The 25,283-nt window shown below is 40.7% G+C and overlaps 1 protein-coding gene across 1 annotated transcript; it reads right to left on the bottom strand.

Annotated features, from left to right (window-relative positions):
• Window positions 1–4,331: 4,331 nt before the first annotated feature.
• Window positions 4,332–5,572, bottom strand: fam163b (family with sequence similarity 163 member B; the record flags this gene model as incomplete). Its single annotated transcript, XM_084550978.1, has 2 exons — window positions 4,332–4,826; window positions 5,480–5,572. 2 exons carry the CDS (start codon window positions 5,570–5,572, stop codon window positions 4,383–4,385), a joined length of 537 nt encoding a protein of 178 aa, XP_084407104.1. The 3' UTR covers window positions 4,332–4,382.
• Window positions 5,573–25,283: the final 19,711 nt, after the last annotated feature.

Genomic DNA, 25,283 nt, shown 5'->3' with positions numbered 1-25,283 from the left:
TCATGGCTGCTGCTGCTGCTGGAACTCAACCTGCAAAATTATTAGTCTTTTAACAGGTGTCTTAGTACTTTTTCACAATTATTGTCAGCTCATCACCATGTTCCAGAGCTTTAACTGAAAACACAGAGGGACAGATACATTCATTTTCTTAGTGGGCATATGAGCATAAACATAGCAGTGTATATTTCAATTGAAACGTTATCCTCAGGTTACAGCATATCCTTGCTCCAAATGACTGAATTTATTCCAAAAAGGCTTCTACAGAGTATTTATTTTGTGACAAACAGAGTACTATTACCAAGACATACCAAAATGTCCCATTGTTTATTTCTTCTATGCTTAGCATATCACAATGGAACAAAACTCGTCAGATATATAACATGAAGTCTGGTCTACAGCATCTATCTACAGAAATATTGTCTTTCAGAAATCACGGTCATTAATAATTGAATGCTTCGGAAAAGCCCTTTAGCTCCCTGCATTGCTGCATACATGGATACAAACACAAAACACTTGCAAGTCTGCACAAGTGAACACAGACCTGGCCCAACCAGAAACTCTGGTTGATTAACTTATATCAAAATTGTGAAATTTCATATCAAATGTTGTGAATGGTAATCACAAAATAAGAACATGTCTGACACACCAGCACACAGGTACAAACCACAGACTGTAAAAAAATTGGACACCATGACAGCCCCTCAAAAGTGAATCCAAAGCAAGTAGAGCTCCCCCTGGTGGCTGGCTGCAGTATAGGTCATAAGCTCCAGTTTGGCCAAATTAAGACACTAAAGCACTCATCACAGGTTTATCAAGGATGGTTTCTGTTGTTTTAGGTAGTTAATATAATGCTGATGTATGTTCAAGTGTCCATTTTTCTGAGAAGCTTTGTTTTAGTTGTTTGAAACTATAAAAACTGGATGTGATATCATGGTGATTGACTGTTGCCATTGACAACAGCTCCATGAAGCGATTCTTAATTTTTCAGTTAAGTACAGTAATGCATCATTTCTTTGTAACTGGTGGAGGTAGAGCAGGGCGCAGTATTAACCAAATGCCAGTGAGTCTAAGGGAAGTGTGGGCAGGGCTTCAGACTTTTGAGAGCCTGTATCCCTAAAATTCTGGCATCAGCTTGACCAATGGGAGGAAGTGGAGATGTGTTGTCATTTTTTTATTTTTTTTTTTTATATAGTGTATAGTAGAAATACTTTCAGACTGGTTGCAGGAGTATGAACCAAGCTTAACATTCAGTTTATTCAAAAATGGTCAAAGAGGTTGATCTTAAGTGGATCTGATGTGGGCGGGTAGCAACTTGCGAGGACACAAGTTTAATTATATAAACTATTAAAAGCCATGAAATGGTGTATACCAGTGAGTTCAGATGAGTTGTCATGAATGGAGACATTTGCTAAACATGTTTATTTCTGCTGTAAAGTTGGACACTTTAACATGGAGGTCTATGGGGATGCATTTGCCTCTAGTGGACATTAGGGAAACTGCAGTTTTATGACACTTCCAGCTGTTTGACAAGTACTGTTCTAATTCCAAATACCAGGCTGTGATCTTGCACAACCTGTTTTATTAAGAATGCATCAGGAGGTAACTGGTACAGACTTGGGACAGGTATCTCAGAATGCATTTCATGGGTGTCATCCAGTACAATGCCATTCTAATTCCAGATTGACCATCCTCCTGTCCTCCACAGTTCATTCTTCAGGATTGAAAATGTCCAAACTTGATAAACGACCCTGGACGTGTTGTCCATCTTTATATACAGTTTGTGGTTTTTGTTCTCCAAGCCTCTGCACATCCACGCAAGTATTTTCAGTCTGGCCGATTAGACTGCAGCTCAGTCCAGGTGTTATCACAAGGAATGAGCGAAAACACCTGTTCAGGTTCCCTGTGAGTGTGTTGGAGCTTCAGGCTTTACAGGTAACAAACTGTGTTATTGGAAAATAATATTTATGAGGTGTTACGTAAAACAATTCCACTGTGAAATAAATAAAGGGGAAATGTGACTGGACTGTACATATGTCTGTGTGTGATTCTTCACTGCATAATGAACTACAGTGAAGTGTCTGGGAAAAAAGCTTTTGGAGTATGAGCCAGATACTGACTGAAGCCTTCAGCTTTCAGTTGACCTGTATTTTTCTGGTCTCAGCAAAGCCCATGAAAGACCAACAATGTTCTAACAGAAGTGTCATCTGTGAATTATTTCCAAGTCACAAAACTAGATAATTTGAAGGAAAGAACGTGTAATGGGAAATTTTGGGATCTTACCTTTCTTATTTCCTTATTCATCCATATGCTTAGTGTTGCACAGGACATTCAGTTTAAACTAGGAGGAGGTTAAGCTCAGAAATGTGTACATAGATTATAACATTATGACCACCTGGTCAAAAGATGATGTTAGAAGCAGGACAAATGTTCAAGGTGAAGGATTTGAGAGACTCTGACAAGGACCAAACTGTGATGGCTAGACAACTGGGTCAGAGCATCTCCAGAACTGCAGCTCTGGTGGCGTGTTCCTAGTCTGCAGTGGTCAGTACCTATCAAAAGTAGCCCAAGGAGAAGGAGAAGAACCAGAGACACAGTGATGGACCAAGGCCAAGGATCATCGATAAGGCGACCCATGTGGTCTGAGACATAGTTAATGTTGATTCTGATAGAAATGAGTCAGAGCAGACAGTGGAACACAGCTTGTTTTGTATGGGGCTGCGTAGCTGCAGATCAGTCACGGCGTCCATGCTACTATTGGGGTGTGCTTTGGTCTGCAACAATGTTCAGATGGTAGTACGCATCAAACTAACATCCACATAAATGCAACAATTTCTTCACTTTGATGGTTAGTAGCTTTAATGTTGTGGTTTGACATTTTAACACAGAGGTCTACGGGGGTTGATTCACTTTTGGAGCCATCCTCTGGTAGACTTTAGAGGAAGTACATTTATTCTGACACTTGTTGACTTGATTTTTCAGTCATTTGATGTTTCTGTGCATGTCCCGCCTGCCTCATCAACGAAAAAAACGGATAACTTGTGTGAACTTGGTACAGCCATAGAAAGGAATGTCAGGAGACACAGTGCTGTATGGGTTGTATGGTGTTGGGTATCACCACAGACCAGTCCATTTGGCAGCAAGCAGGGATATCAGTATAAGAAGGTCTGTATCAAGTTTTAGTCAAGCCCCATAGTTATTAGTTGTAGTTATTTGTTTTAGGTCTGACTTTAGGTTGGCTAGCATTAAAGCTACCAAATATTGAGGAGGAGGAAGAAGAAGAAGAAAAAGAGGAACCAAAATCAGGTGACTAAACATGTCTGCTGTGTGGAAGAACTTTACACACAGAACTTACTTTAAATGTGTAAACTGTGCAATCTAGATGTTTAGTGAGGTGGTAGTAGGAGATCATCTTTTAATACTACCAACTTGATTCAACACCTACAATAAAACAGTAAACAGAATCCATGGAGTCCACTCAGGCCAAGGCTGCACCAAACACCAACAAAAAACATGGAACACTCTGTCTAAAAGAAGAGAAAGGTTTCCTGGAGACAGCGTCACGGAGAAAAATATTCCAGAGAAGGTTAGGGAGTTTATGGTGTTGGATGACCAGAACATTTCTGGAGCAGAGAACACAGGTTTTCTAGAGCCAAGGTACGAGCTACCCTCTCCACACTACATTAACTCTGACAGCTCTATTTATTGGACTCAATCCAGTCACCTCTAGGAGAATACAAGGAAGAGAAGAAAAGACTTTAGGAATCTCCAGGGGTGGACATTTTAATATAATCAAGTTTGGATGGGGACTCAGACTGGCCGATACTAACTATTGAGTGCAGGATCAGATTGGGGGGAAGGTCCTTGATTGGGACAAGCCTAGAAATTAGTATTTTTTGATTACGTAGGCTTGCTCTGGGGGTTTCAGGCCGGGTTTTGTAAAGCGTCTTGAGACGATTTGTATTGTTATTGACGCTATATAAATAAAATTGCATTCAATTGAATTGAATTGAATTGGTTATGGTCTGCACGTGGGATTCATTGAAAACAAAAAAACAAAACCTACTAGTAACATCCTGATGCACTGGACTCCTGTGTGGTGCATTCAAACAAATCAAATCTGTGTTAAATTCACTGACATAAGCTCAACTTGTTTATACTTTGATACACATTACTGTATATTGATTAGCTACACGGCTAGCTAAGTAGCAAACACAGACTCAGATATAACAGTCACAAAAGAATTAGTTTATGTAAAAATTGTTTCAGTTCAAGTCTTCCAGAAACATGTTTAACGCTGTCGCTGCAGAAACCCAACATGGCTTTTTAGAGAGTACAGAGTCACAGAGTTTAAACCAACGGTGCTGTTTCCATCCTGCCTTCTCCTAGACATCGGTGCTGACGCTGTGAGTGACCACCTCCCTCATGGTGACAGAGCGGATGAGGTTGAGCTTCTGGTAGAAGCTGGCCAGGTCCATGGGAAGCTCTAGGTCCTCCTGCTGCACAGTCCTGTAGCTGATCCTGCGCCCGCCGTTGCACAGCCTCTCTGGGTGCTGCAGGTAGAATGGCAGCGAGCAGCGGGCGCAGGACGGGCAGAAGGCGTGCGAGCGCTGGCACCTGCGTGGCGGAGGTGTCGGGGAGTAGCTGGCGGGCCCGTTGGCCTCCGTGAGGAAGGTTGGGGGGTAGTCCTCGGACTCTTCGCTGTAGCGCTCCGGGGTTGGAGGCGTAGGAGGAGCGCACAGAGCCAGGGGCCGAGACGGCGACATGGTGCCAAGCTCTGGATCCTCCTCTTCCCCCTTCTCAGACTCCTCCCTCTTACAGCAGTAATACTACAACGAGAAAGAACTGCAGGTCAGTCACAGAATGCAAGAGGTCAACCAGAGCAGGAAGAAAAGCTTCCAGCCATGAACAGTTCTGGGGAACTTCTGTGTTTCCCTGACCAACTTTGGTTCATAACTAAACTATAACTAATGGTTGGATGCTCGCACACTGATGTATGATATACGACTTCAGAGTAACTGGTCTTGGTGGTTAAAGTACTAAACTAAATATTGATATATTGGTTTTGTAAGCGTTTTTCCCTTTTTTGAACAACCTTTGGGGCTGAAACCATCAGCTGGCAACACTGGCTTTCACCTGAGATTTTACCTGCTCATCACCATAGAGGCTTTTGTTCTTTTATATTCCTAAATCCTCATTAAACTGACTTTATTTTTCACCAATTCTTCCACAACCGTGTCTAGCATTCCCTGCTAAACTGTGACAATAAGGCACCAATGAGGAGTTCTCCTCAAACGCTGCTGGCAGCTATGGGCTCTTCTGAGCCTCTCGTACTAAATGCGGGAGAAGCAATTTCCATTCCACTACCACTGCACATGCACATACAACATTTTTAAAAAGGTCGCCTGTGTACATCCTTTCGAATCAAAACCAAAAAGCACTTTAACACCAGACATGTAGCAAAAGAGCGGAAGAGTCATACCTGCAACCTACATAAACACAGCACAGCAACGATGGTCAGTAAGATGACTGTAGCCAGAATTCCTCCTGCGATGACCACTGTCCCGGCTGACATTCGAAATCCTCTCCATCAACCGCCTGCAGGGAAGAGGAAGATGGGGAGAGGTGAAAAGAAGAATGATGATGAGGACAGAGTGAAGGAGGACAGAAGAACATGAAGAGATAATTGTAGCAACGGGCAGAAAGAAGATAAAGAGTAGCGTCAAGGAGGGAATAAAGATGGGAGAATGTCAGAGGGATGAGATGTTGTGATGGCAGGAGAGAGGCTGACAGAAGATGGAAAATGAGAAGAAAGGATCAGGAAACGAGTGAAGGAAGAGAGATAATAATATTGCTTTTCTGCGCAGCTCCTAAATGTCTGAACTCTTGCCAGCAGCCATTAGAGTTAAATAATGCTGATGGATTTTCATCTCTAATCTGTTTCTTTTATGGCTGTAAATTAACTGCAAATATTAGCTGACTGTGACGATGATGCATGCTTTCAGAAATGAGCAAACATAGACAGCGAGCACCAGAAAACACATCACTAATGATTTTTACAGGCTGGAGCAATCTTTTTTTTTTCACTGAAAATGGCAGCTGCTGATTAGTTTAGAGTGGCATGAAGTCTGGAAACCACTTGATCTGTATTTGTACAGGTAGCAAAGTCTGCCAACCTCTAAAGCTCACTAATTAAAACATTACATGTCACCCTGACCAGTGTTTCTGCATGGCCACATGTTGTATTCTGATCAGTTTGCATCTGTCTTTGGTCACTAAAGCTCTAAATCGGACGTTGGTCGATTGTTTCCTGTGTATAACCATGTAAGGTGATACTTGAAATTATCAGCAGTATATTATTAGATTCAAGAATGCTTATCTGGAAGTGAAGCGCTGATAATATCGGCACAAAGTCACAGAGATTCCAACTAAATTGGTGTTCAGATCAAACCAAGTCAGGTGAGTACAGAGGTTTTGACAAAGACATTCGGCTCCGTAGGCATCTTTTAAAAGATGAAAATCTAAGCAAGCCTCAAGTGAATGGTTGGCTCTTTCACACACCAGCAGACTTCCATTAAAAACTTTGCATCTTTTACTTTAAGGCATTCAGCTGAGTGCTCCCAAAGCAAACCGACAATTAAACAATGAGGCAGTCAACAGAGCGCAAACCTGCACGAACACCGACACCCCCTCCTCCACATAACTCATCACGGTCTGATTTTTGTCTTCTGCATAAATAAAGATAAAAATGTATTAACTTTAAAAAAAATCACCTTAGCATCAAGATGAGTTGTTTATCTCTAGAAAGTTGTTCAAAATAGACAGAGATGCATGGACTAAAATGACTGCGTGAATGAGCATATAATCAAATCTAATTACATAACACAAAAAAAGAGGGACATTTTATTATTCACTTTCCCTTCATGTTTAATGCAATAAATCTAGTCCCAAACCAGTATTAAGTGTGTAACAGTGAATGACAGAAACATTAACAGACTGAAGGGACACCAGCTTAATACTATATGCTGCTGCACCACTGCAAATGTTCCCACTGTGGGATAAATTAAAGGATTATTTTATTTTATCTTAAGAAATTTAACACGCTTCCCAGCAGGCTTCTTTACTGTCAGACTCCCCTCTCAAAAATCCCCCTGATGAGTGAAATCATTCATCCCTGATGTTCAGTATAGAGATTTTAAATTATGAATTGCTCATATTCAGTTCCCACTCTTGCTATGTGAAATATATCAGGAAGCAAAGCAGCATGTCAAAAAAACGAGTCATGGTACAACCAAAAGACAAGCTGAAACAAGGGACACTGGACTTTCCTGAAGATGTTGAAGCTGAGGCTTAGACTCAAGTCTCAAGGTTTCACCCCTTACTTCAGCTTGTTTTTTGGATGTAACTCAATATTATCAAGGACAGTCATGCTACGTTCCTCCTGTACCTGTGCTGATTACCAATAAACGCAGGTCATTAAATAATTGTATTGTTCATATTTTAGTAAGTTCACTGTAAAACCTGTGTTCAGGATGTAGAAATAGTGTTATTGAGGATCCTACATTTTTGACTTAAATCTCTAGATACATGCGTCTTCTCCAGTTAAGGTTAGTAAGCATTAAATAGATGGTGAGTGCAGAATGGGATCTAAAAGTGTATTTAAAAAAAACTCAGTAGGAATTACATGTTGCTGTTACCAACTAGCATCAACAGGCCCTCACAGTTTAGATTCAAAGTGGCTTGACAGAACCTTCTTAACTCCATTTTGTTTTTATTTTTATTTTTTTTCGTGAGGCTTAACAAGAAAAACATCTCCATCCTCAATCAGCAACGGCTCCACATCTGTTAGGCTGAGATGAACAAGCTTATGGTGTGTTCACAATACCAGTGGAAAAGTCATTTTCAACAAAAGCTGGTGATACAAATCAGTACACTCAGGATAGACTCATCATTCGCTATTTGCTTTTGTTTTTGATTAAGGCATTTGTTGAGAATTACTTAAAAAAAAATGTCACATGCTCCATTGCCCTGATTGGTTGTAGAACTATTTGTGAAGCCAAAAGCAAGTAGAGCGCCCCCTGGTGACTGGCTGCAGTATAGGTCATAAGCTCCACCTCCTCCATGTTAGTGGGTGGGACTTGGACCAAACTAAAACACCAAAGTATAAAATAACACTCGCAAGATGGGAAAATAAATGCATCCCCACTCCCTCGACGAATGCGAAGGAGAGGGGATGCGTTGTTCATATTTATATACAGTCTATGGTTGGAACACGCCCCACAATGAAATCCAAATGGAGTGTTACCATACTCATGTACTCATTGACTGTATTAGGGTCTGATTACATCAGGCTAAACTGGAATAGGCTCCACCCATCCCACGACCTTCTCGAGCAGTGATGGGCAAATTATGGCCCGCGGGCTGTTTAATCGGGCCCACAGAGAATGTATAAAATGATCTATTATTGGGCTACATGTTACTTCCACAAGAGGGCGCACTCCAAACACTAACAGCTAATGTCCTTACTCGCAAGTGGTTTATACTAGTTCATTACCAATATTCTGTTTCTAATTTTAAAACCCAGTATGGCCCTTGTGACAAAACGTTTGCCCATCACTACTAGAGGACTAGCGGTATAGATAATGAATGAAAAAAGGTTGATATTTTCTCACCCGACTAACAGATCACTATATGATGATATGAAATATGGAAAGGTGAAGTAAAACAGAAAAGTCAAATTACAAAGAGTTCTAACATTTTCCTAGATGTGGATAATTATTATTAGGCTATTGGAGGTAGCAGACATGGCGCAGGATGAGTGAATTAGTCTTATTAACACAAAGCATTTGAAGGATACTGCAGAATTATTGACTACGAATTTAAAACCAACAAAGGAGTGAAGATTGTGAGAGTTTGGGTGATAAACCAAATTAATCCGCTGCAGAAAGTCCCCTACAAATTTGCTGTTCGAGTAAGCACTGATAGGCGGTGGACTTTTTATTTTTTTTAACTCTTGCTCCGCTCAACACCAATTACCTTAATAAATTATATTAAAACGGTTCGACACCTGAAATTTTGAAAATGTAGTCATATACTTAGTTTCTCTTTTAATTTTACATGCCTGAAATAGTTTAGACTTTACAGTGTAAATAAAAATTAGTGTAAATAAAAATCTAAATGACTGAAACACAGAGAGCTTTTATACATGGATACAACTCGACATACATTCTTATAATGAAGTCACTTATACTCACTTTTTCCTTTCAAGAGAATTAAAGGTGTGACATTATTGCAGAAGGTTTTTAACTTAGGTGATAGATTTCCTGTGTGCAAAGTTTAAATGTGGATTTACAGTTGATGCTTTGACTTTTACGCAGCCCTTTGGCTGCAGGCTGTGGGTAGAGGTTGAAATCAAGTCTAGATGTGCGTGCGTAAAAACGGAAAATTACAGTTCTTTTTCTGTGGACTTTGGCGCATTTACGCACTTTAAATGGTTTTATGGTTTTTGTGCTGACACCTTGTACAGTAACACCCACTTCTGTCCTGAATTCAGTGCCGAAACCACAGTCATCGCCATATAAACTGATAATCTTACCCATCACATTAGTGTTTGGATCGTCTCATGGCGTACCCCCTCCCTGAAGCGCCTCCACTTCGGGGCGCCCCGGTTTTGCTGGCAGAGGTGACTGGTAGAAGGGTTTCCAGCTGGGAGAAGTGTAACCAAATACTGTCAGCAGGAGTTTTGTTGTTTGTTTGTTTGTTTTACATCCACACGATATGAGCTAGAAAAAAACAGAAGCAAGACTTTGTCTCAGTCTGAAAAAGACTAAATGTGTCCTCACATTTCTTCTGTAGTTCACAAATTGTGCTTCGCTCCGCAGCTGGAGGTGTGTGGAAATGAAATGTTTAGAAACACAAATATGTCTTTCTCACAGTTTCTTCTTTTGATTTCCTCTTCTGAAAGTGCTGCTCTTTTCCTCCAGAGCAAGCTATCTGTAATTCTATTCCATAAAATCCTTCCAAACCCTCTTGGAAGTTCTTCCTCTTCTGGCTCTTTGTTTTTCTTTTGGCTTTGGTCCAAATAAAAATCTTTAAAAGAGCTGAGGAGAGCAGAAAAGGAAAGCTGTTAGGAGAAATGCTCGGGTCCGCTTCTAATTAATTGGTAGATGACCGCTCTGCGCAACGGATCCGGTCTCATCCCGTCTGCGTTGCATTCATCTCAGATGCTGAGATGTGACCGTGCGTCACTGCAGCGCGCTGCAAAAATACCAGGAGGATGCATCCAGGTAGATTCAGATTCAGCATTGTAGTGCTCTTACTGTTACCCTTTAGTAGATTTTAGTGGAATGATTTGCGTTTTTAGTGAAATAAATACAAAAAAATAATAATACATTGGTTCCTAATAGAAGAGGGAGTTCATCCTTTTTGTGATATTCCTAAATTTCTTCCAATGTGTCCTTTCATTGTCACTTCAGCTGAACTGATTCTGGAGATCAGTTTAAGGCATAAAGTTGATTAGGTTTGTTAATATTTTCATTCAGTTCAATTAAATTTTTATTTGTAAAGCGTTGATAACAGTCCAAATTATCTCAAGATGCTTTGCAGAACCCAGAGTATGAAACCCGCAGAGCAAGAACTAAAGCTATGAAAACTCCCTTTTAACCAGAAGAAACCTTGAGCAGAACCCAGCTGATTAAGGCTAGCTAAAAAAATGAGAGAAGAGAAGGAAAAGAGACCACCAGGAGGAACAGGATGATACATACATCTGATTAAAGCATACATTTAGAATCTAATCATGATACAAACAAGAGTAGAAGATATAACTGATACATGTTATATGAGAGATTAATAATGAATGAAAAGCATAGAGAGAGCATTCAAAATATTCACTGTAAAAAGGTTTAGTGTGTATACAAAGTGCTCATAGTTACTGTTATATGAATAAACAAGAGCACAGGGTAGTGGCTATAGTAAGTCCGTTACAGGTGAATTAGCTGTTATTATAAACAGGCTGGATAATGGATAACTGTAAGCCATGTTCATGGGCAGGTTGATGAGGCCAAGACCACAGATGAGTTGAATAGAGCTCCACAGATCTGACTGGAATATTTATGTCTTTAGTATGATCTTTTCTCCAGAGCAACGATGTACGTGCCACAGCGTTAGGACCTTAGTGAGGACCTACTGTGTGAACACAGCATTAGCCACATAAAGCCCCAGCCATAGTCGCATAGATCATGCTGATCTACAGTCTACGATTGGCAGACTTTATTCATTCATTCATTCCAAATCTAAATGTTCAGATGAAGATGTGCTTTCTGTGTGATCCGTGTGGCAGGAAATTCAACTCACTGAATCCTCTGAAAAGCCAGCAACATGGGTCTAACTACGGCCAACACTGCAAGACAAGGCCGACACCAGAAAATGGTCGACCATCGGCTTGGTGTGTCACGTCCCTAAACTTTGGTGGGACACAAAATCCTCCTGGTAATGGTGGAGACAAAAGTCAACACTTATGTGTGTGTTTGTGTCTGCGTTATAGGACAAAAACTGCAGTTGTTGATGTCAAAGTCACATTTTGTTGACCTGTTGATCCACCCTGACCTCCTCCCTACATGGTTGTGCAACCTTCAGTCATTATTTTCACAACTGAAATAAATAATTGTTCAGAACAAAGGTCAATGTTTAAATAGTGTTTTAAATGTGAACTAATCAGTAGTTCTGATCTGTTTGGTATAATTGTGATGAATGAGAAATGAGAAGGTCAGCATGGATTGGTGATCCAGCAAAAACCCTGGACTTCAACATGGCAAAGTTGTTTCTTTCAATCAAAACCAGTTTTTGTCTAACAACATTGTTACATCATTAAATGGTGAGCTATTTATCTGTCATAGTATTTTTAAGTTTGCCTGAGGCATACCCAACAACCTTATGGGTCAAATCTAGCCTGGAAGCCAGACCAATATACCCCTTCTACAAATTTTATCTGGCAAGAAGTTGGTCTGGAGTCTCTCTGTTGGGAAATGATTATGTGTCAGCAAAGATCTGCAGGACCAATCAAAACTGTTGGGCAGGCTTTGTCAGGTGATGGATAGAACAATAATAACGACATATTCGTACACATCATCTGAGCACCATGGAGTTAAAATTTGGAATTTAATTTGTTAACAAAAAATGGCTCTGATTGGTTGGAGGACTGTCCTATTGATGCAGAAGGTCAGCTAAAGCACGCCCCATAATAAAATCCAGATGGAGTACCAGACTCATATTCTGATAAAACTTGAGTCTGGCTACACCAGGATAGTTGAAATCAAAATGGAGGAACAAACCACCTACATGATCTTGTAGGTATGTTGGTCAGTTGTTGCCTCATATCCGAGATAATCAAAGTTTTAATCAAAATAAGCTTTTTCAAAAAGTGAAAAATGGGAATGTGTAGCTGTTTTTAAAATGATTCTGGCTGATCCTGTTGGCAAAAGAAGGACCCTTCTTTGTCTGTTGTCAGTCGTAACATGATGACCAAATCCATATTGATCTGTTTCCTGCACAGTTCTCTTTTCTGTTGTTAAGAAGAAATCTCTTTAGTGCTTGCTTTTGTGTTACAGCCTCCTCTCTCGGCTTTGTGCACAGTCAAGAACAGATTCATTTAAGGGCGACTGAGAAGAGAAAAGATTTTATTGTGTGAATTATTTAGAGGATAAAGCAGGCTCAGATTCCACTGTATTATACAGACATCTGCTCTTTTATCCTGCAGGAAGCTGAAAAAAACTCAAGATGTTTGGGTCAGAGCTTTACAGACAGCACAAAGAACGGTGCCGATATTCAGGTTTAACACAAGACCAGATGTTGGTAGTAGATTGTGTTACAGTTAAGGGTATGGACGGTGTAGTAACAACTGTTGTACTTCTTCACCCATAATTGCATCATGTGACATGATCACATGTCACATGATGCAATTATCACTAGTTTTATGACAAAGTGATTCTGCTGTTGTGGAGCATCAGATCTGCTGGAACTAGAACATGGGAAGAAGAAGAAGTAGGAGGAGAATTAGGAAAAGCAAAAAGAGAAGAAGAGACTTAATCTTCAGACTGAGTCTGAAGCTGGAAAAGATACTGGTGCTATGGAGAACATTCTGCGTAGTGCTGGTGTCCAAGAGAATCATCCCATCTGGCCTCATCAATTTCAGACCGGTTGCACTGTCACCACAAGTCATGTGGTCCTGGAGAGACTCATCCTGGCTCAGCTGAGACCCTTGATGACCCCTGTCTTGGACCCTCTTCAGTTTGCGTATCAGCCTCATGTTGGTGAGGATGATGCTGTCATCTACCTGCTGCAGCATGTTCACTCTGACCTGGATGGTGGGAAGGGCTCTGTGAGGATCACGTTCTTTGATTTCTCTAGTGCTTTTAACACCATCAGTCCTTTCTGATGAGTGAGAAGCTGCTCCAGTTTGTGCGGCTGGGGGGCTCCCCGTCCAATACTGTTGTCAGTAATGGGGGGAATCGGGGCACCTCCATTTCTGTTCACACTTTACACCTCTGATTTACAGCTCCAGATCCTGCCACCTGCAGAAGTTCTCTGATGACTCTGCAGTGGTCGGGTGTATTAGAGATGGACAGTAGGTGAAGTATAGGACCCTGATAGAAGACTTTATGGAGTGGTCCCAGGCAAACCACCTACTCCTGAATGTGGACAAGACCAAGGAGCAGGTCACTAATTTCAGGAGGAAGAGGACACCAGCAGTAAAGTCTAAGTCTAAGAGATAGAATAAGAGGGAGGAGGAGGAGAAGGAGCAGGTGAAGAAAAAGGTAGGGGGTGTAGGAGATGAAAACAAGAAGAAGAAGAAGGAAGGGTCGAAGGAGGAGGAGAAATAGAAGAAGGAAGCCCAGGAGAAGATTGAAGCAGAAGGAGGAGGATGAGTAGGAGCTGAAGAATAAGAAGAAGGAGGAGAAGAAGGAAATGGACAAAACAGAACAAAGAGGAGGAGGGGAAGAAGGAATAGATAGAAGAAGGAAGAAGGAAGAAGAGAGAGGATAAGGTGAAGAAAAATAAGGAGAAGAAAAAAATGATCACTCTCCAACATTTCTGTCCACATGGATTCCAGCTTGGCTCATCTTCTCAAACTCTTGTTTGAAAAACTGGTTGTTTTGCTACTTCCATGTTTCTCTCCATTCATTTTAATCCAACCAGAGAGAAACCAAAAGTTATTAAAGGTTTACACCATCCCTATACATCTGATTGAACTCCCCCTCTGATCAGTCTGTTCTGAGGTGGTTACACAAGGCATTTTATATTCAGATTGTTAGCGGACTATTAGTGCAAATGCAGCGACTGTCAGATTCTGTAAAATCTATGAAAAAGTTATGAAGGAAGAAAGCAGTGCTCTTGCTGTCCATCTCAGATTTTTGAGAATACACCAAAACATGAAATGGTTTAGTAGAGAACATGTTGATATTCTTCAAACATTATTTTGGCATTGATTCCACTGCTACCGGCTATAAGATCAAAAAACGTTGCATGAATATTACCGCTCCCAAAAAGTTTTAAAATTTTAACTCAACTCTAGGTAAGATGTAACCTGGAAGCAAGCCCATCTTCCTCTTCTACAAAGTATTTGTGGCGAAAATTTCATGTTTCAACTGATTCAGAGAAAAAAATTACCTCTGCATCAACTGGATAGTCTTCCAACGAATCAGAGCCGTTTCGTTGTAAAGTGATACAACTCCAGGACGTTCAGATGACGTGTATGACCATGTCGCTGTTACTCTTCTATCATTACATAAATCGCACTCAAATGATTTTATTGACCTAGCAGATCACTGCTGGAGCAGAATCAGTTCCCAACGGAGAGACTCCAGACCTAATTTCTGGTCCAAATATGTAGGCGGGAAAGTTGGTCTGGCTTCCAGGCTTCAGCTTTACCTACAGCTTTGTGTCATCTCCCCATCTCTTCATGGCGCACACACAACAAACACCTGTTTGTAGTTAACACAGGGCGCTCAGATGACATGTATGACGACGTCACTGTTTCTCTTCAGTCAGTTACTACATATCACTACATAAATGCCCCCCAAATGATTTGAATGGCCTGGTGGATCTTTGCTGGGGCATCAGTTCTCAACGGAGAGACTCCAGACCAACTTTCCATCACAAAAAAAAGTATAGTAGGCAAAGGTCTACTAAGGATAGGTCTTGAGGTAAAGTTTGGCCATCTAACATCTTTAATAAGGGACACATCCATCCTTCAAACACAGCACTTTGTTCTCTCCTCCTCTGAAACCGCTCAATAAGGCAAACAGGCTCCCAGTGTATGTCCTCTGCTTAGCATTGATTCCACATGAGCCCGATGGATCAGCTTACAGTGAGCTCTTCTACACCTGGCAAGGTCAGGTAACAGGTCAGCACTGATGAGGCACAGTCTGGTACAGACGACAGGTCCACACAGAGCCTTCACAACAACCAGCACCTGAGTTTTAACGTCAAAAATCACACTCTGGGTTTTAAAGTCTTGAACTCTTTAGTGCTTAAAGCACCAAGAAACATAGGAAAAACCATGATAAATTAAACTGTGCATAATAAACATCCAGCGCATGCTTTCCATGAAAACTATTGCTAGAGATGCTGCACAGAAGCACAAAAATAAATAAATAACAGAGCTTTTTACACATGTTTCCTTGCTTATGGTCTTTATGCTAAGCTAAGCAAATCTTTTTTGTGTTTTATATAAGTGCAAAAAAATCAAATCTCTCTCTTATGTTGTCTCAGCAAAATCCCTGAGCTCTGTTGAAGTCCGACTCTCTGAGCATATGTTAAAATCTAAAACACTTGGTGTCTAGTTTCATGTTTCTTGTCAAGCAGCGAGGATCTGTGTCCTCCAGGATTTGTTCCACTCCAGTTCATGAGACTGAGAGCGTCACAGAGGAGCTGCAGAATCCTTAATGTGACACAGCATCATGATACCCACCAGACGCCATCGTTCTGCTCTGTATTGCTCACAAGATGCCTTGGTCTGACTGATCCGAGCTCTTGTTCTGTCAGTCAGAGCATCATCCTGAGCCAGCAGACTGACAGGATGTTTCCCCTCCTCCACTACAAAGAGCAAGACATTTAATTGGCATGCAAGATCAGTTATCTTTATAGGAACCCAACATTTGTTATACTTACATTAAGTCAAAGAGCATGTCTTGTCCTATTCAAATGATATTCCGTCATTTCCACCCTGTTTCCATTGTTACTGACTCCATTGTTTTTGCTCAAAATTCAAATTGCAAACCCAAGCACAGTGGATTTATCCATATATTCATGACCGCCTGTTTTCTATATTCCGCTAAGTCTCCTGTCATTTCAGATCCAACCTCCACCCAACTTTCCCCACCCATCTACTCACGTGTTTCCACTGTCCTCATTAGCTCTCAGGTCTCCTTGAGGAACCAGGGTGTCATTGGAATTAAGTGTTTTCTGTTTGCCTGTCAAGTATGGATCTTGTTTTATGCAACATTAGTAATTTTACATGTCCATGTCTTCTTTAACTAAGGATGTCCCTATGTCCCTGGATCAGCCCCAATAACGGGATCGGACTTCAGCCAAGCCCGATCTTTTGTAGTTATTTGTTTTAGATTTGCCATAAACTAAAACCTTGTCCCTGTAGCATCAAAACTTCTTCTTCCTCGCCTGTTGTAGAGGCAGTTGGTTAGCAGCAGTTGGTAAACATGTCTGCTCTGTGGAAGAGCCATGGTACGAGCTACCCTCTCCACACTACATTAACTTTGACAGCCCTATTTAATGGACTTAATCTAGTCACGTCTAGGAGAATACAATGAAGAGAACAAAAGACTTCAGGAATCTCCAGGGAAGGAAATCAAGGGCATTTACAATTGGATTGGAACTCAGATAAGCCGATACTCAATATTAAAAAATCAGGATCAGTCTTTGGAACTGTGTTATGTTATCTGTCTCAGTACATGTGGTAAATACCTGGACTAGAGAAACAAGAGAAACCATTTCCTTCTTCAAGATAACTGGATCAGAGCGCATTAAATTGGACAAGTACAATAAATAGAAATACAGCAGAAGCATCAACAAGCACAAATGAATGCATTCTGGACAGAAAATTCATAGCACAGCAGCACTTACCATGCAGCAGCCTCTACTCAACAGAGTTTTGAGTGAATCAGAGTGGCATTTAGCATAAAGACAAACACGGACACATCTCTGTCGCTGTTATCCACTCTGACAGATCCTCATTAAAATTGTTTTTTTAGCAGAGATGACTCTTGTGGCCTCTGGCGTTCAGTCACCGTTAAATCTGCTCTGACAAACTGGCCTGCAGGTTAGGACTGTAGCAATATGCTGGCAGCAGCATCAGCAGCCACAAATCACAGGAACAAAGTCATACTAGGTTCCTGTGGAGCATTAGAGAAAAGATGTTTTTTTTTTTTTTTTTTTTTTGAGGCTATGTGAAACAGCAGTGAAATCATGAAGGGGTTTTGTTTATTGCTAGTTTGATCCTATTGGTTGAATTAAATGTCAGTGGGAGAAGCCAACAAAACATTATAAGTATTATATTGTATTAGAATTATATATATACTCTGCCTGGCCCAAAAAAAAAAAAAGTCACCACCTGGATTTAATTAAGCAAATAGGTACGAGCCTCCTATTGGATAATTACTGCATGGGTGATTATCTTTCAGCGGACAACAAGTTATTTAACCCCAACTGATGCAATGAGTAGCTTCTCATTTCTTAAACAACCATGTCACATCCCGTGGTGGTGGAAGAGATGTTAGTCTGTTTGAGAAGGGTCAAATCATTGGCTTGCATCAAGCAGAAAAAACATCTAAGGAGATTGTAGAAACTACTAAAATTGGGTTAAGAACTGTCCAACGCATTATTAAAAACTGGAAGGATAGTGGGAAACCATTGTCTTCCAGGAAGAAATGTGGTCGAAAAAAAAAAATCCTGATTGATCATGATTGGCGATCACTTAAACATTTGGTGAAATCAAATCAAAGAAAAACAACAGTAGAACTCAGGGCTATGTTGAATAGTGAAAGTAAGAGAATTTCCACACATACAATGTGACGGGAACTCAAGGGATTGGGACTGAACAGCTGTGTAGCTGGGTTTTTAAATGTGTGCACAAATCATCTGTTCCCTCATAATTCTGGTGACAAATTGTTTATTAAAGTGAGAAGGGAGGAGCTCAGGGTGGATGGATGATCCAGCAGAACACTGGACAAATACGTATAGACAGACTAATTAGTTTCTTTTAGTCAAAACCCAAGTGTTTTGATCCTTTTTTCTTCCACTGATGAATGGCTCTCCAATGACCCATTATTAGCCAGAGATTTGAGTCTCCAGTGTCATTAGGGTACCATTCACTGGAGAAAGAAAACAGGAACAGTTTCCTCCAGCTGCAGGTAAGTATCTCGTCATCAACAGACCCTAGTCAAGTGAGTTTCTGATGGGTGACACGTACAGATGTTCATGTTTAAACCCCAACTCTCCACCACTCTTTTAGAACGGAAGATTTGGATGAAACATCTTCAAGAAACCATATGAGTCCAGTTGTCATGTTTTTTTGATAAATCAACCATGACCTGGATGACTGAGAACCTTCACAGACAACTGTAGTTTGTTTTCCCTCAAAACAAGAATGTGTGTTCAATGTTCAATGTTCAGTTATGTTCATTTATAAATAGAGACACTTGTTGTCATAGTTGTTTATGCAAAGCTAAGTTAGTGGTCCACAAACGATTTCTCATCATTATAAAACTGTCATGTTGAGAGCTGGTGCAGTCAGCAGATCTTCATCTACGTACTCTAGTGTGTGAACATCAGAGCAGACTTCCTCCTCTGATTTGGCCTGTGAGCTTACAGGTGTCTGTTTCTTCATTTATTTAGTCTAGGGATTCCAGTGTGAGAGGTGCCTCCTGGCCTCTGGCACCCGGCAGCTGTATTATCATTTCAGGTTGACTGTGAAAGGACAGACAGGCTCCTGGACGCCTACTGGCTTTGGTGTGAAGGCTCTCAGTGTTGTGGTGAGCTACAAGCCCTAGCTGGATCCCCTGAAAGAGCCAAAGGTGAGGGAAATGATATGTTAGTGCTGCATTAAACCTCCCCGGCTTTCCCACCAAACCCCAGTGTTTATGAAACATATAGAGTTATCCTCATGTTACGGCCCGTGATGTCAGACTGCCACTCTGCACCCTCTCTCTGCGTCATTGGCCAGCCCAGACAGCCGTCTGGATCCATTCAAACTGCCCTGTGTTCCTGAACGCTGCACAAACAGACCCTCACCTTTAGACAAAACAGAGGAAAGAAGCTGTGTTTCTCTTGTCTTCAGGCATAAGATTATGTTATTACTTTGTTTGATTTGTCTCCAGTGGTTAAAGGTGTGTAATGTAATTTTGAAAAGATACATAGACGCTGTTAGCTTTGTAGGAGTTTAGCTGACTGGTCAGACTTTAGAGCAAATGGAGTTTTTTTGTCGACTTTTCTTTATTGGTTCCACACTTTCTCATCACTTTAATGTTGGTGTACATTTTTTCTTTGTAACCACAACTAGCAAGTTTTAATAAATGATTTATAATTCCTTGCTGCTGAAGGAAGATGCATTCTACTGAATCATGGCTCATTTATCCCATCCCATAAACAACCTATTCTACAGAAAAATACTACACTGGAAGATGTTAACAGTTCTAAAAGTCCTTTAATCTCCATAAATACCCCCAAGGAGCCAAGGAGAATTTGTTCAAAGCCCATATTTTAAGCAGTTCGTAACATTTCTTGATGGAGAATCAAACTAATCACAACAAAGAAACAAAAGAACATTTTTACGAAGAGAATAAATACAAGCTGCATGCACCAGCGATGAAAAACAGGCCAACATGGAATTAATCTAATGGCCACTTGAGGCTGACTACAGAAGCGAGTCAATCGCCATTGACCTCCATATTAAAATGTCCTGCTTTAATTTAAACAATTTTGGTCTCCATTGCTAATTTATTCATTCATGACAACAGTTATGCAGAATTAAGGGAGTGGCCGCTTTGAGGCACTGCCAAGATGACCATGGCTGGAAACATCGCACTGAGCTTCAAAACCACTCTTCAGGAAACGGTGTTCAGGGTTCATTCATATTTATATACAGTCAATATTACGCAGATGCAAAAGGACCACAAAGAGACACAAAAAAAGATTGTCACAGACATATAACTGTCACGAAGGGTAGGGGGGTTTGGAGGTTTGGACCCAAATGCAGGACTTAGGAGGCTGGAGTTGGCAAAAAAGGTTTTTAATTAACAAAAAAAGGACAAAGCTAATAAAACCAAAAGCGCTGCTGACGTGGCAGGATATCCAAAAAAAAGCAAAAATCAAAAAACTATGAAAACTATGACTTGGTATGGAAATCTACGACATGGAACATGGACAAGGCAAACAAACAGTATGACACGACAAGGAACAAAGGGGAAGGCAGGGCTATATATACACACGAGGAACAGAGGGGTGACGAGACACAGGTGAAACAAATCAAGAAACAACACAAGGAGAAAGCAATGACCTAATCAAAAGGGAAAACACAGGGAGTAACACCTAACAGGAAATCAAGAATCAAGAAATAAAACAGGAAACGGAAAAACTAAAAACCAAGAACTCAACAAAATACAATAAACAGAAACCCAATGAAACTAAACCCTGACAATTACACAGAGACACCCAACAACAAAAAACTGACCAAAATAAAGAGTAACACACAAAACGACTGATGTTTCCAACAGTCACACGCCAAGTTAGGTTAGGTAATAAAAGTGAAATGTGATTTTAGTTCTGGAGCGTTCACCTCTTCGTATACAAACAAAACATTAACGTGAGAGAACAGATAAAGTGCGCCGGCATGTATTTTTTAAAGACAGAACAGTTCAGCTAAAAGACAGCCTCTGCAAAAACTAAAATGACCTGAAGTACAAAAATCACTCAACATATGTGCACAAGCCTTGAAACAACAAACTAAAAGATAAAGAGCTGCTTGTTTTTTGTATTCTTTTTTTTTTTTTTTTTTTTTGTAATTTGTGAAGGGAGCAGATTTATTGGTACAAACAGCTAAACCCAGCTGGTTCCAGAGACACCTCCTCCCCCTCCAACAGTGCCCAGAACAGTATTATTAATAATGAAAAATAAAGATTTCTATTTGATGGTTTGGTCCTCTCTGATGCTCTGATCCCACTTTTAGAAAAGAAAAAGCCTTTTTCAAAGAATTTCCCAGCGCGTCTCCAGTGAAGCGAGCAGACAGCATCTCCGTTTGAGGAGGCTTTTACTGAATATGAAGCCTAAGAGCACCCGAGCAGCTTCCGTCTCCCTACGCCATCTCAGCCATATCTGCCCCACTAACACCATGGGACAAGGTTCAAAGGATTATCTGTTCTAACAAGTGTTTGTTTCAAGCTAGTCTTAGAGCAAACAAACTCAAGATGAACAAGAGGTGGAGCAGTTATCTTATAATTAGGTTAGAAACATGTCCATTATCCTCTGGTGTTGAGAGGATCTTGAGAGGTAATGGAAGACATCTCCTGTCGCGTTTTGTCTTCTCTCCCTCAGGTGAAGATAATCCAGCCTCATCAGAAGAATTCTAGGGGGAAAGTTGTTGGCTCTCGATGTCTCCTCTTTCTTCTTCCAGCTATTGCAAGATGTTTGTTGTGGCTCTTGATTTGTGGTGTTTGATGAATTCCTTTAGCTGATCTGATTTTTGATTAGGTTCAGCAGCACTGATGAATAGGGTTAGAGGTGGGAGGGGGCACCAGGCCCCCTGTTTTCACCAGCCCAGTGTCATAGAGAAACAGCTGTTACACTCCCATTGACTGCTGTTAGAACCAAGGAATGCAGAAGTGTTGTGTGTCATGGGGTTCCTGATTGCACTAAACCATATTCATTTACAGTGTTTCTCAGGGACACAAATCAGGAAGTTAATAAAATCCCTGCATTATTTGGCATTTTATCACATTAACCATTTGTGAATATAGTCAGCAGTGGTATTTTATGTAGTTTTAGTTCATGTTATCTAGTTAAATTCTAATTGCATTTAGCTACACGACGCCCCACGACGTAAACCGTGTTCAAGAGTTGGAACATTTGAAAACTAGCGTAACATTCAGTGCTCTGCAAATGTTTTCAACACTAAGAAAATAAATCTGACCAGCTGGCTGAGGTATATTTGGAACCTGAATGATTAACAGCATCAACAGTAGACTAGTTAAACTTTGAGACAGTATATAGTATGACATTGCTGGAAAAGTCAGTGAATAAATGGAGGTTAAAAACTTGGTCACAGCCAAGGTCAGGCCATTAAGATATGCAGATGAGGTTCAATGTGTGATCACTTCAACAAACCATGCGTAAATGAGGCTGCTGCACAAAAATAAAAGGTCAAAGCAACAACTGGCACTTTCTGAACACTATGCTCCTCATCCTCTGTTTCACATGGCCATGGTGAGCTGGTAGGAAGAAGTTTTGATGTTTGAATTGTGTTCTATTTTATCCATTAATCCATACTTTCTAATACTGTCCTGAAACTATGACTACAGTGACACATGCTCAAAAACATTTAAAGCATCTTGTAGGTGAGACAAATGTCGAGAACACAAATTAAACATCCTTTTTTTTTTTTTTTTTTATTCCAAACCACAAATCAGAAGGGGATTGGAATAGGAAGTATCACCAAAGTCAGCAGAGTTCATCCTCTGCTTCACATCACATGTACAAAGTTTCACCTGATGGTGGCTAACAGTTTCATTTACGATCTATCTGGAAACCCTCAACCTCTCAGGAAATCAAACCAGCAGCCTCATTACCTGCTTCAGGTCTGACAGCACATTTAGACACAAAGGTTAATCGTTGCTTTCCTCCAGTCTCAGCTTCACTGTCACCGTCGATGTATTCCAACAAGTCAATGAATATTCATCGGCTCTTATTAGCATAGCATCCAGGATATTAGCATAGCCAGTGACATAAACATCAGCGAGAGGGGAACAGCTGAATCAGAGGGCACGCAGAGAAAGAGTGGGCAGGTCGGGCCCAGAGGAAACAGCAGGTCTGCATTCGTTACGTCAATGAGCTGGACGGGTCACGGGAGACGCTGACCGAGAGAGGTGGCAGCAAAGGAGACCGTTCACAACAATAAAGTAAAGTTGAGGCGCTGCAGGTTCAGAGGCAACAACCAATGCTAGTTTTCTGGAAGCATTCTGGAGAAAACATTCATTTTAAAAGTGTAAAAAAAAGAAGTGAAAATGTCCACATTTATTTGTTGCTTGTCCATGAAGAAACAGTTTCATCAAGCACTTTTTTAATATTTACTATAATCTACTTTATTGTCAGTAAGCCATAATAAAAGCATTTGTTGAGAATCTCTTGCAAATACTATAAAAATCAGAAGTTTGTGTCTGGTTTGCTCTAGTGTTATTCGCAGTTTTGTAAGACATTTAGCTGAACAAAGAAATGCTGCATCTAAAATAGTGATGTTGCCTTTAAATGCGATTGCTTGCCCAAACCTTGTGCATGGAAATTTTCAGAGAGGTCAGAGCTCACGAGCTGTGACATGTTCACTGATATTGTCAGTAATGGTTGACAGAACTGACAGATAGTTAAGACTCTTTCAAATGAAGTCAGAGGCTGGAGCAAAGATGAAACGTCTTTACTGTTGTCTTCATCCATATGAAAGACTTCTTTGTAAAACTGAAACATTACCAAAGAATACTGGATGCTAACTAAACACAGTCCAATATGAACAGACATCAAATAATGCAGAAAGTTAAGACAGAAATGATCACATCCAAATTATAGGTAGATGGCAGCAAATGTAAACTCGCAATTAATCGTATGATTTTGTGGAAAATTGCAAATTAATTGCACTTTTTCTTTATTTTTTTTTATAATCCGAAGGCGGCGCCGAAGATGGCTGCGGCCGCGGATGCCTGTCTGCGCTGGAACACCTCCACCCCCCTTTCCCCAGTCCCCCGGTGCAAGTTGTTTTGAGTTCTTATGTTGTAAAGTGTGCTCATATGTGCTTATGTTACTGAGGTTTTTTTCCTGGTCCCACACTGTACTCCCCCAGAGGAGTGTAGTCTGGGAGCTGCTTTTTTTCTCCTCCCCTCTCCTCTTGTTTTTCTTCCCCTTTTCCTCCCCCCACTATTGCAATTTCCCCATTGAGGGACTAATAAAGGTTTTCTTATCTTATCTATCTTATCTTAATAGCTGGAAGGAGTATTTTTCAAGTGTGTATTACTCTTAGCAACATCTCAGCTCAGAAAGCTTCCTGTTCAGATCAACAGTAAATGCCAACGACTTAATTTTTGTCGAGAGAAGCATCTAACAGGAATTTGAATTTCCAGTTTGATGCTCAAAAGACCTGTGTATTTATCCATTTCTTGCTGTTTTCCTTTATTATTTTCACCAGTTTTGACGGTACAGGGTGCATTACTGCCCTTTGCAAAGTAAAATGATTTACTACAGACTTCTGCTTTGACCACTTTGCAATCACTTTCCAAGCTACGATTTGGGCCAATGTCCTAATAACAGTTTGTCCATGTATTAATTGTGCATTAAATGCAATTAAACTGGGTTTAGTGAAATCAGTCTCAGCAGCATTGATCCCAGGCGTCCGAGCCTGAAAATAAGTTCTTCATAGTGTATTATAACTTAATATGGCTGCCATGATTATGAGACAGATGACTTGTATGAAATTATCTCCAACCCAAACAGAGAAGCTCCGTCTGTGGGTGAAACAAAAACAGAAAGCTGAAGGTTTCCATTGCGTGGCCTGGACCAGTGGGCACTTAATGGGCTGTGTGGAAAACACTGGTGACCTTCCAGTTCCAGTTTACACACACACAGAGAGACAATCCTGTGCGCTCACCATCCTGCTGAGCTAAGATGAAGCTCAGGAATGCTAGTGTGCTCAGAGAAAAAGTCCATGCATTTTTCATGGTGAACATGGCAGCTTCTCTCCTCTGATGCGACAATGAACATCCTCTGTGCTCAGCTGGGCGTGCGACCATGGGCACGAACGCCGTTGATGCCTCGCTCAGTGGAACAGAAACGTGGCATTATGAAGGTGAAGAAGATAATACCTCTGAAAGATAAAGACAGCATTGACACCACATTCATCTAACTGATCCACTGACCAATTCCATTACAGTGTTAAGGATTAAACTCAAAGTTCCCATCATGTTTGGGTCCCTTAGTGGGGTCATGTTGCAGATGTCTACAAACTAATTTCCTGATTTCCTCTC

The sequence above is a fragment of the Chelon labrosus genome, assembly GCF_963514085.1.
Source record: "Chelon labrosus genome assembly, chromosome: 9".
Lineage (NCBI taxonomy): Eukaryota > Metazoa > Chordata > Actinopteri > Mugiliformes > Mugilidae > Chelon > Chelon labrosus.
The sequence above is the reverse complement of the archived record's forward strand: the minus strand, read 5'-3'. Positions and strand labels throughout refer to the sequence as shown.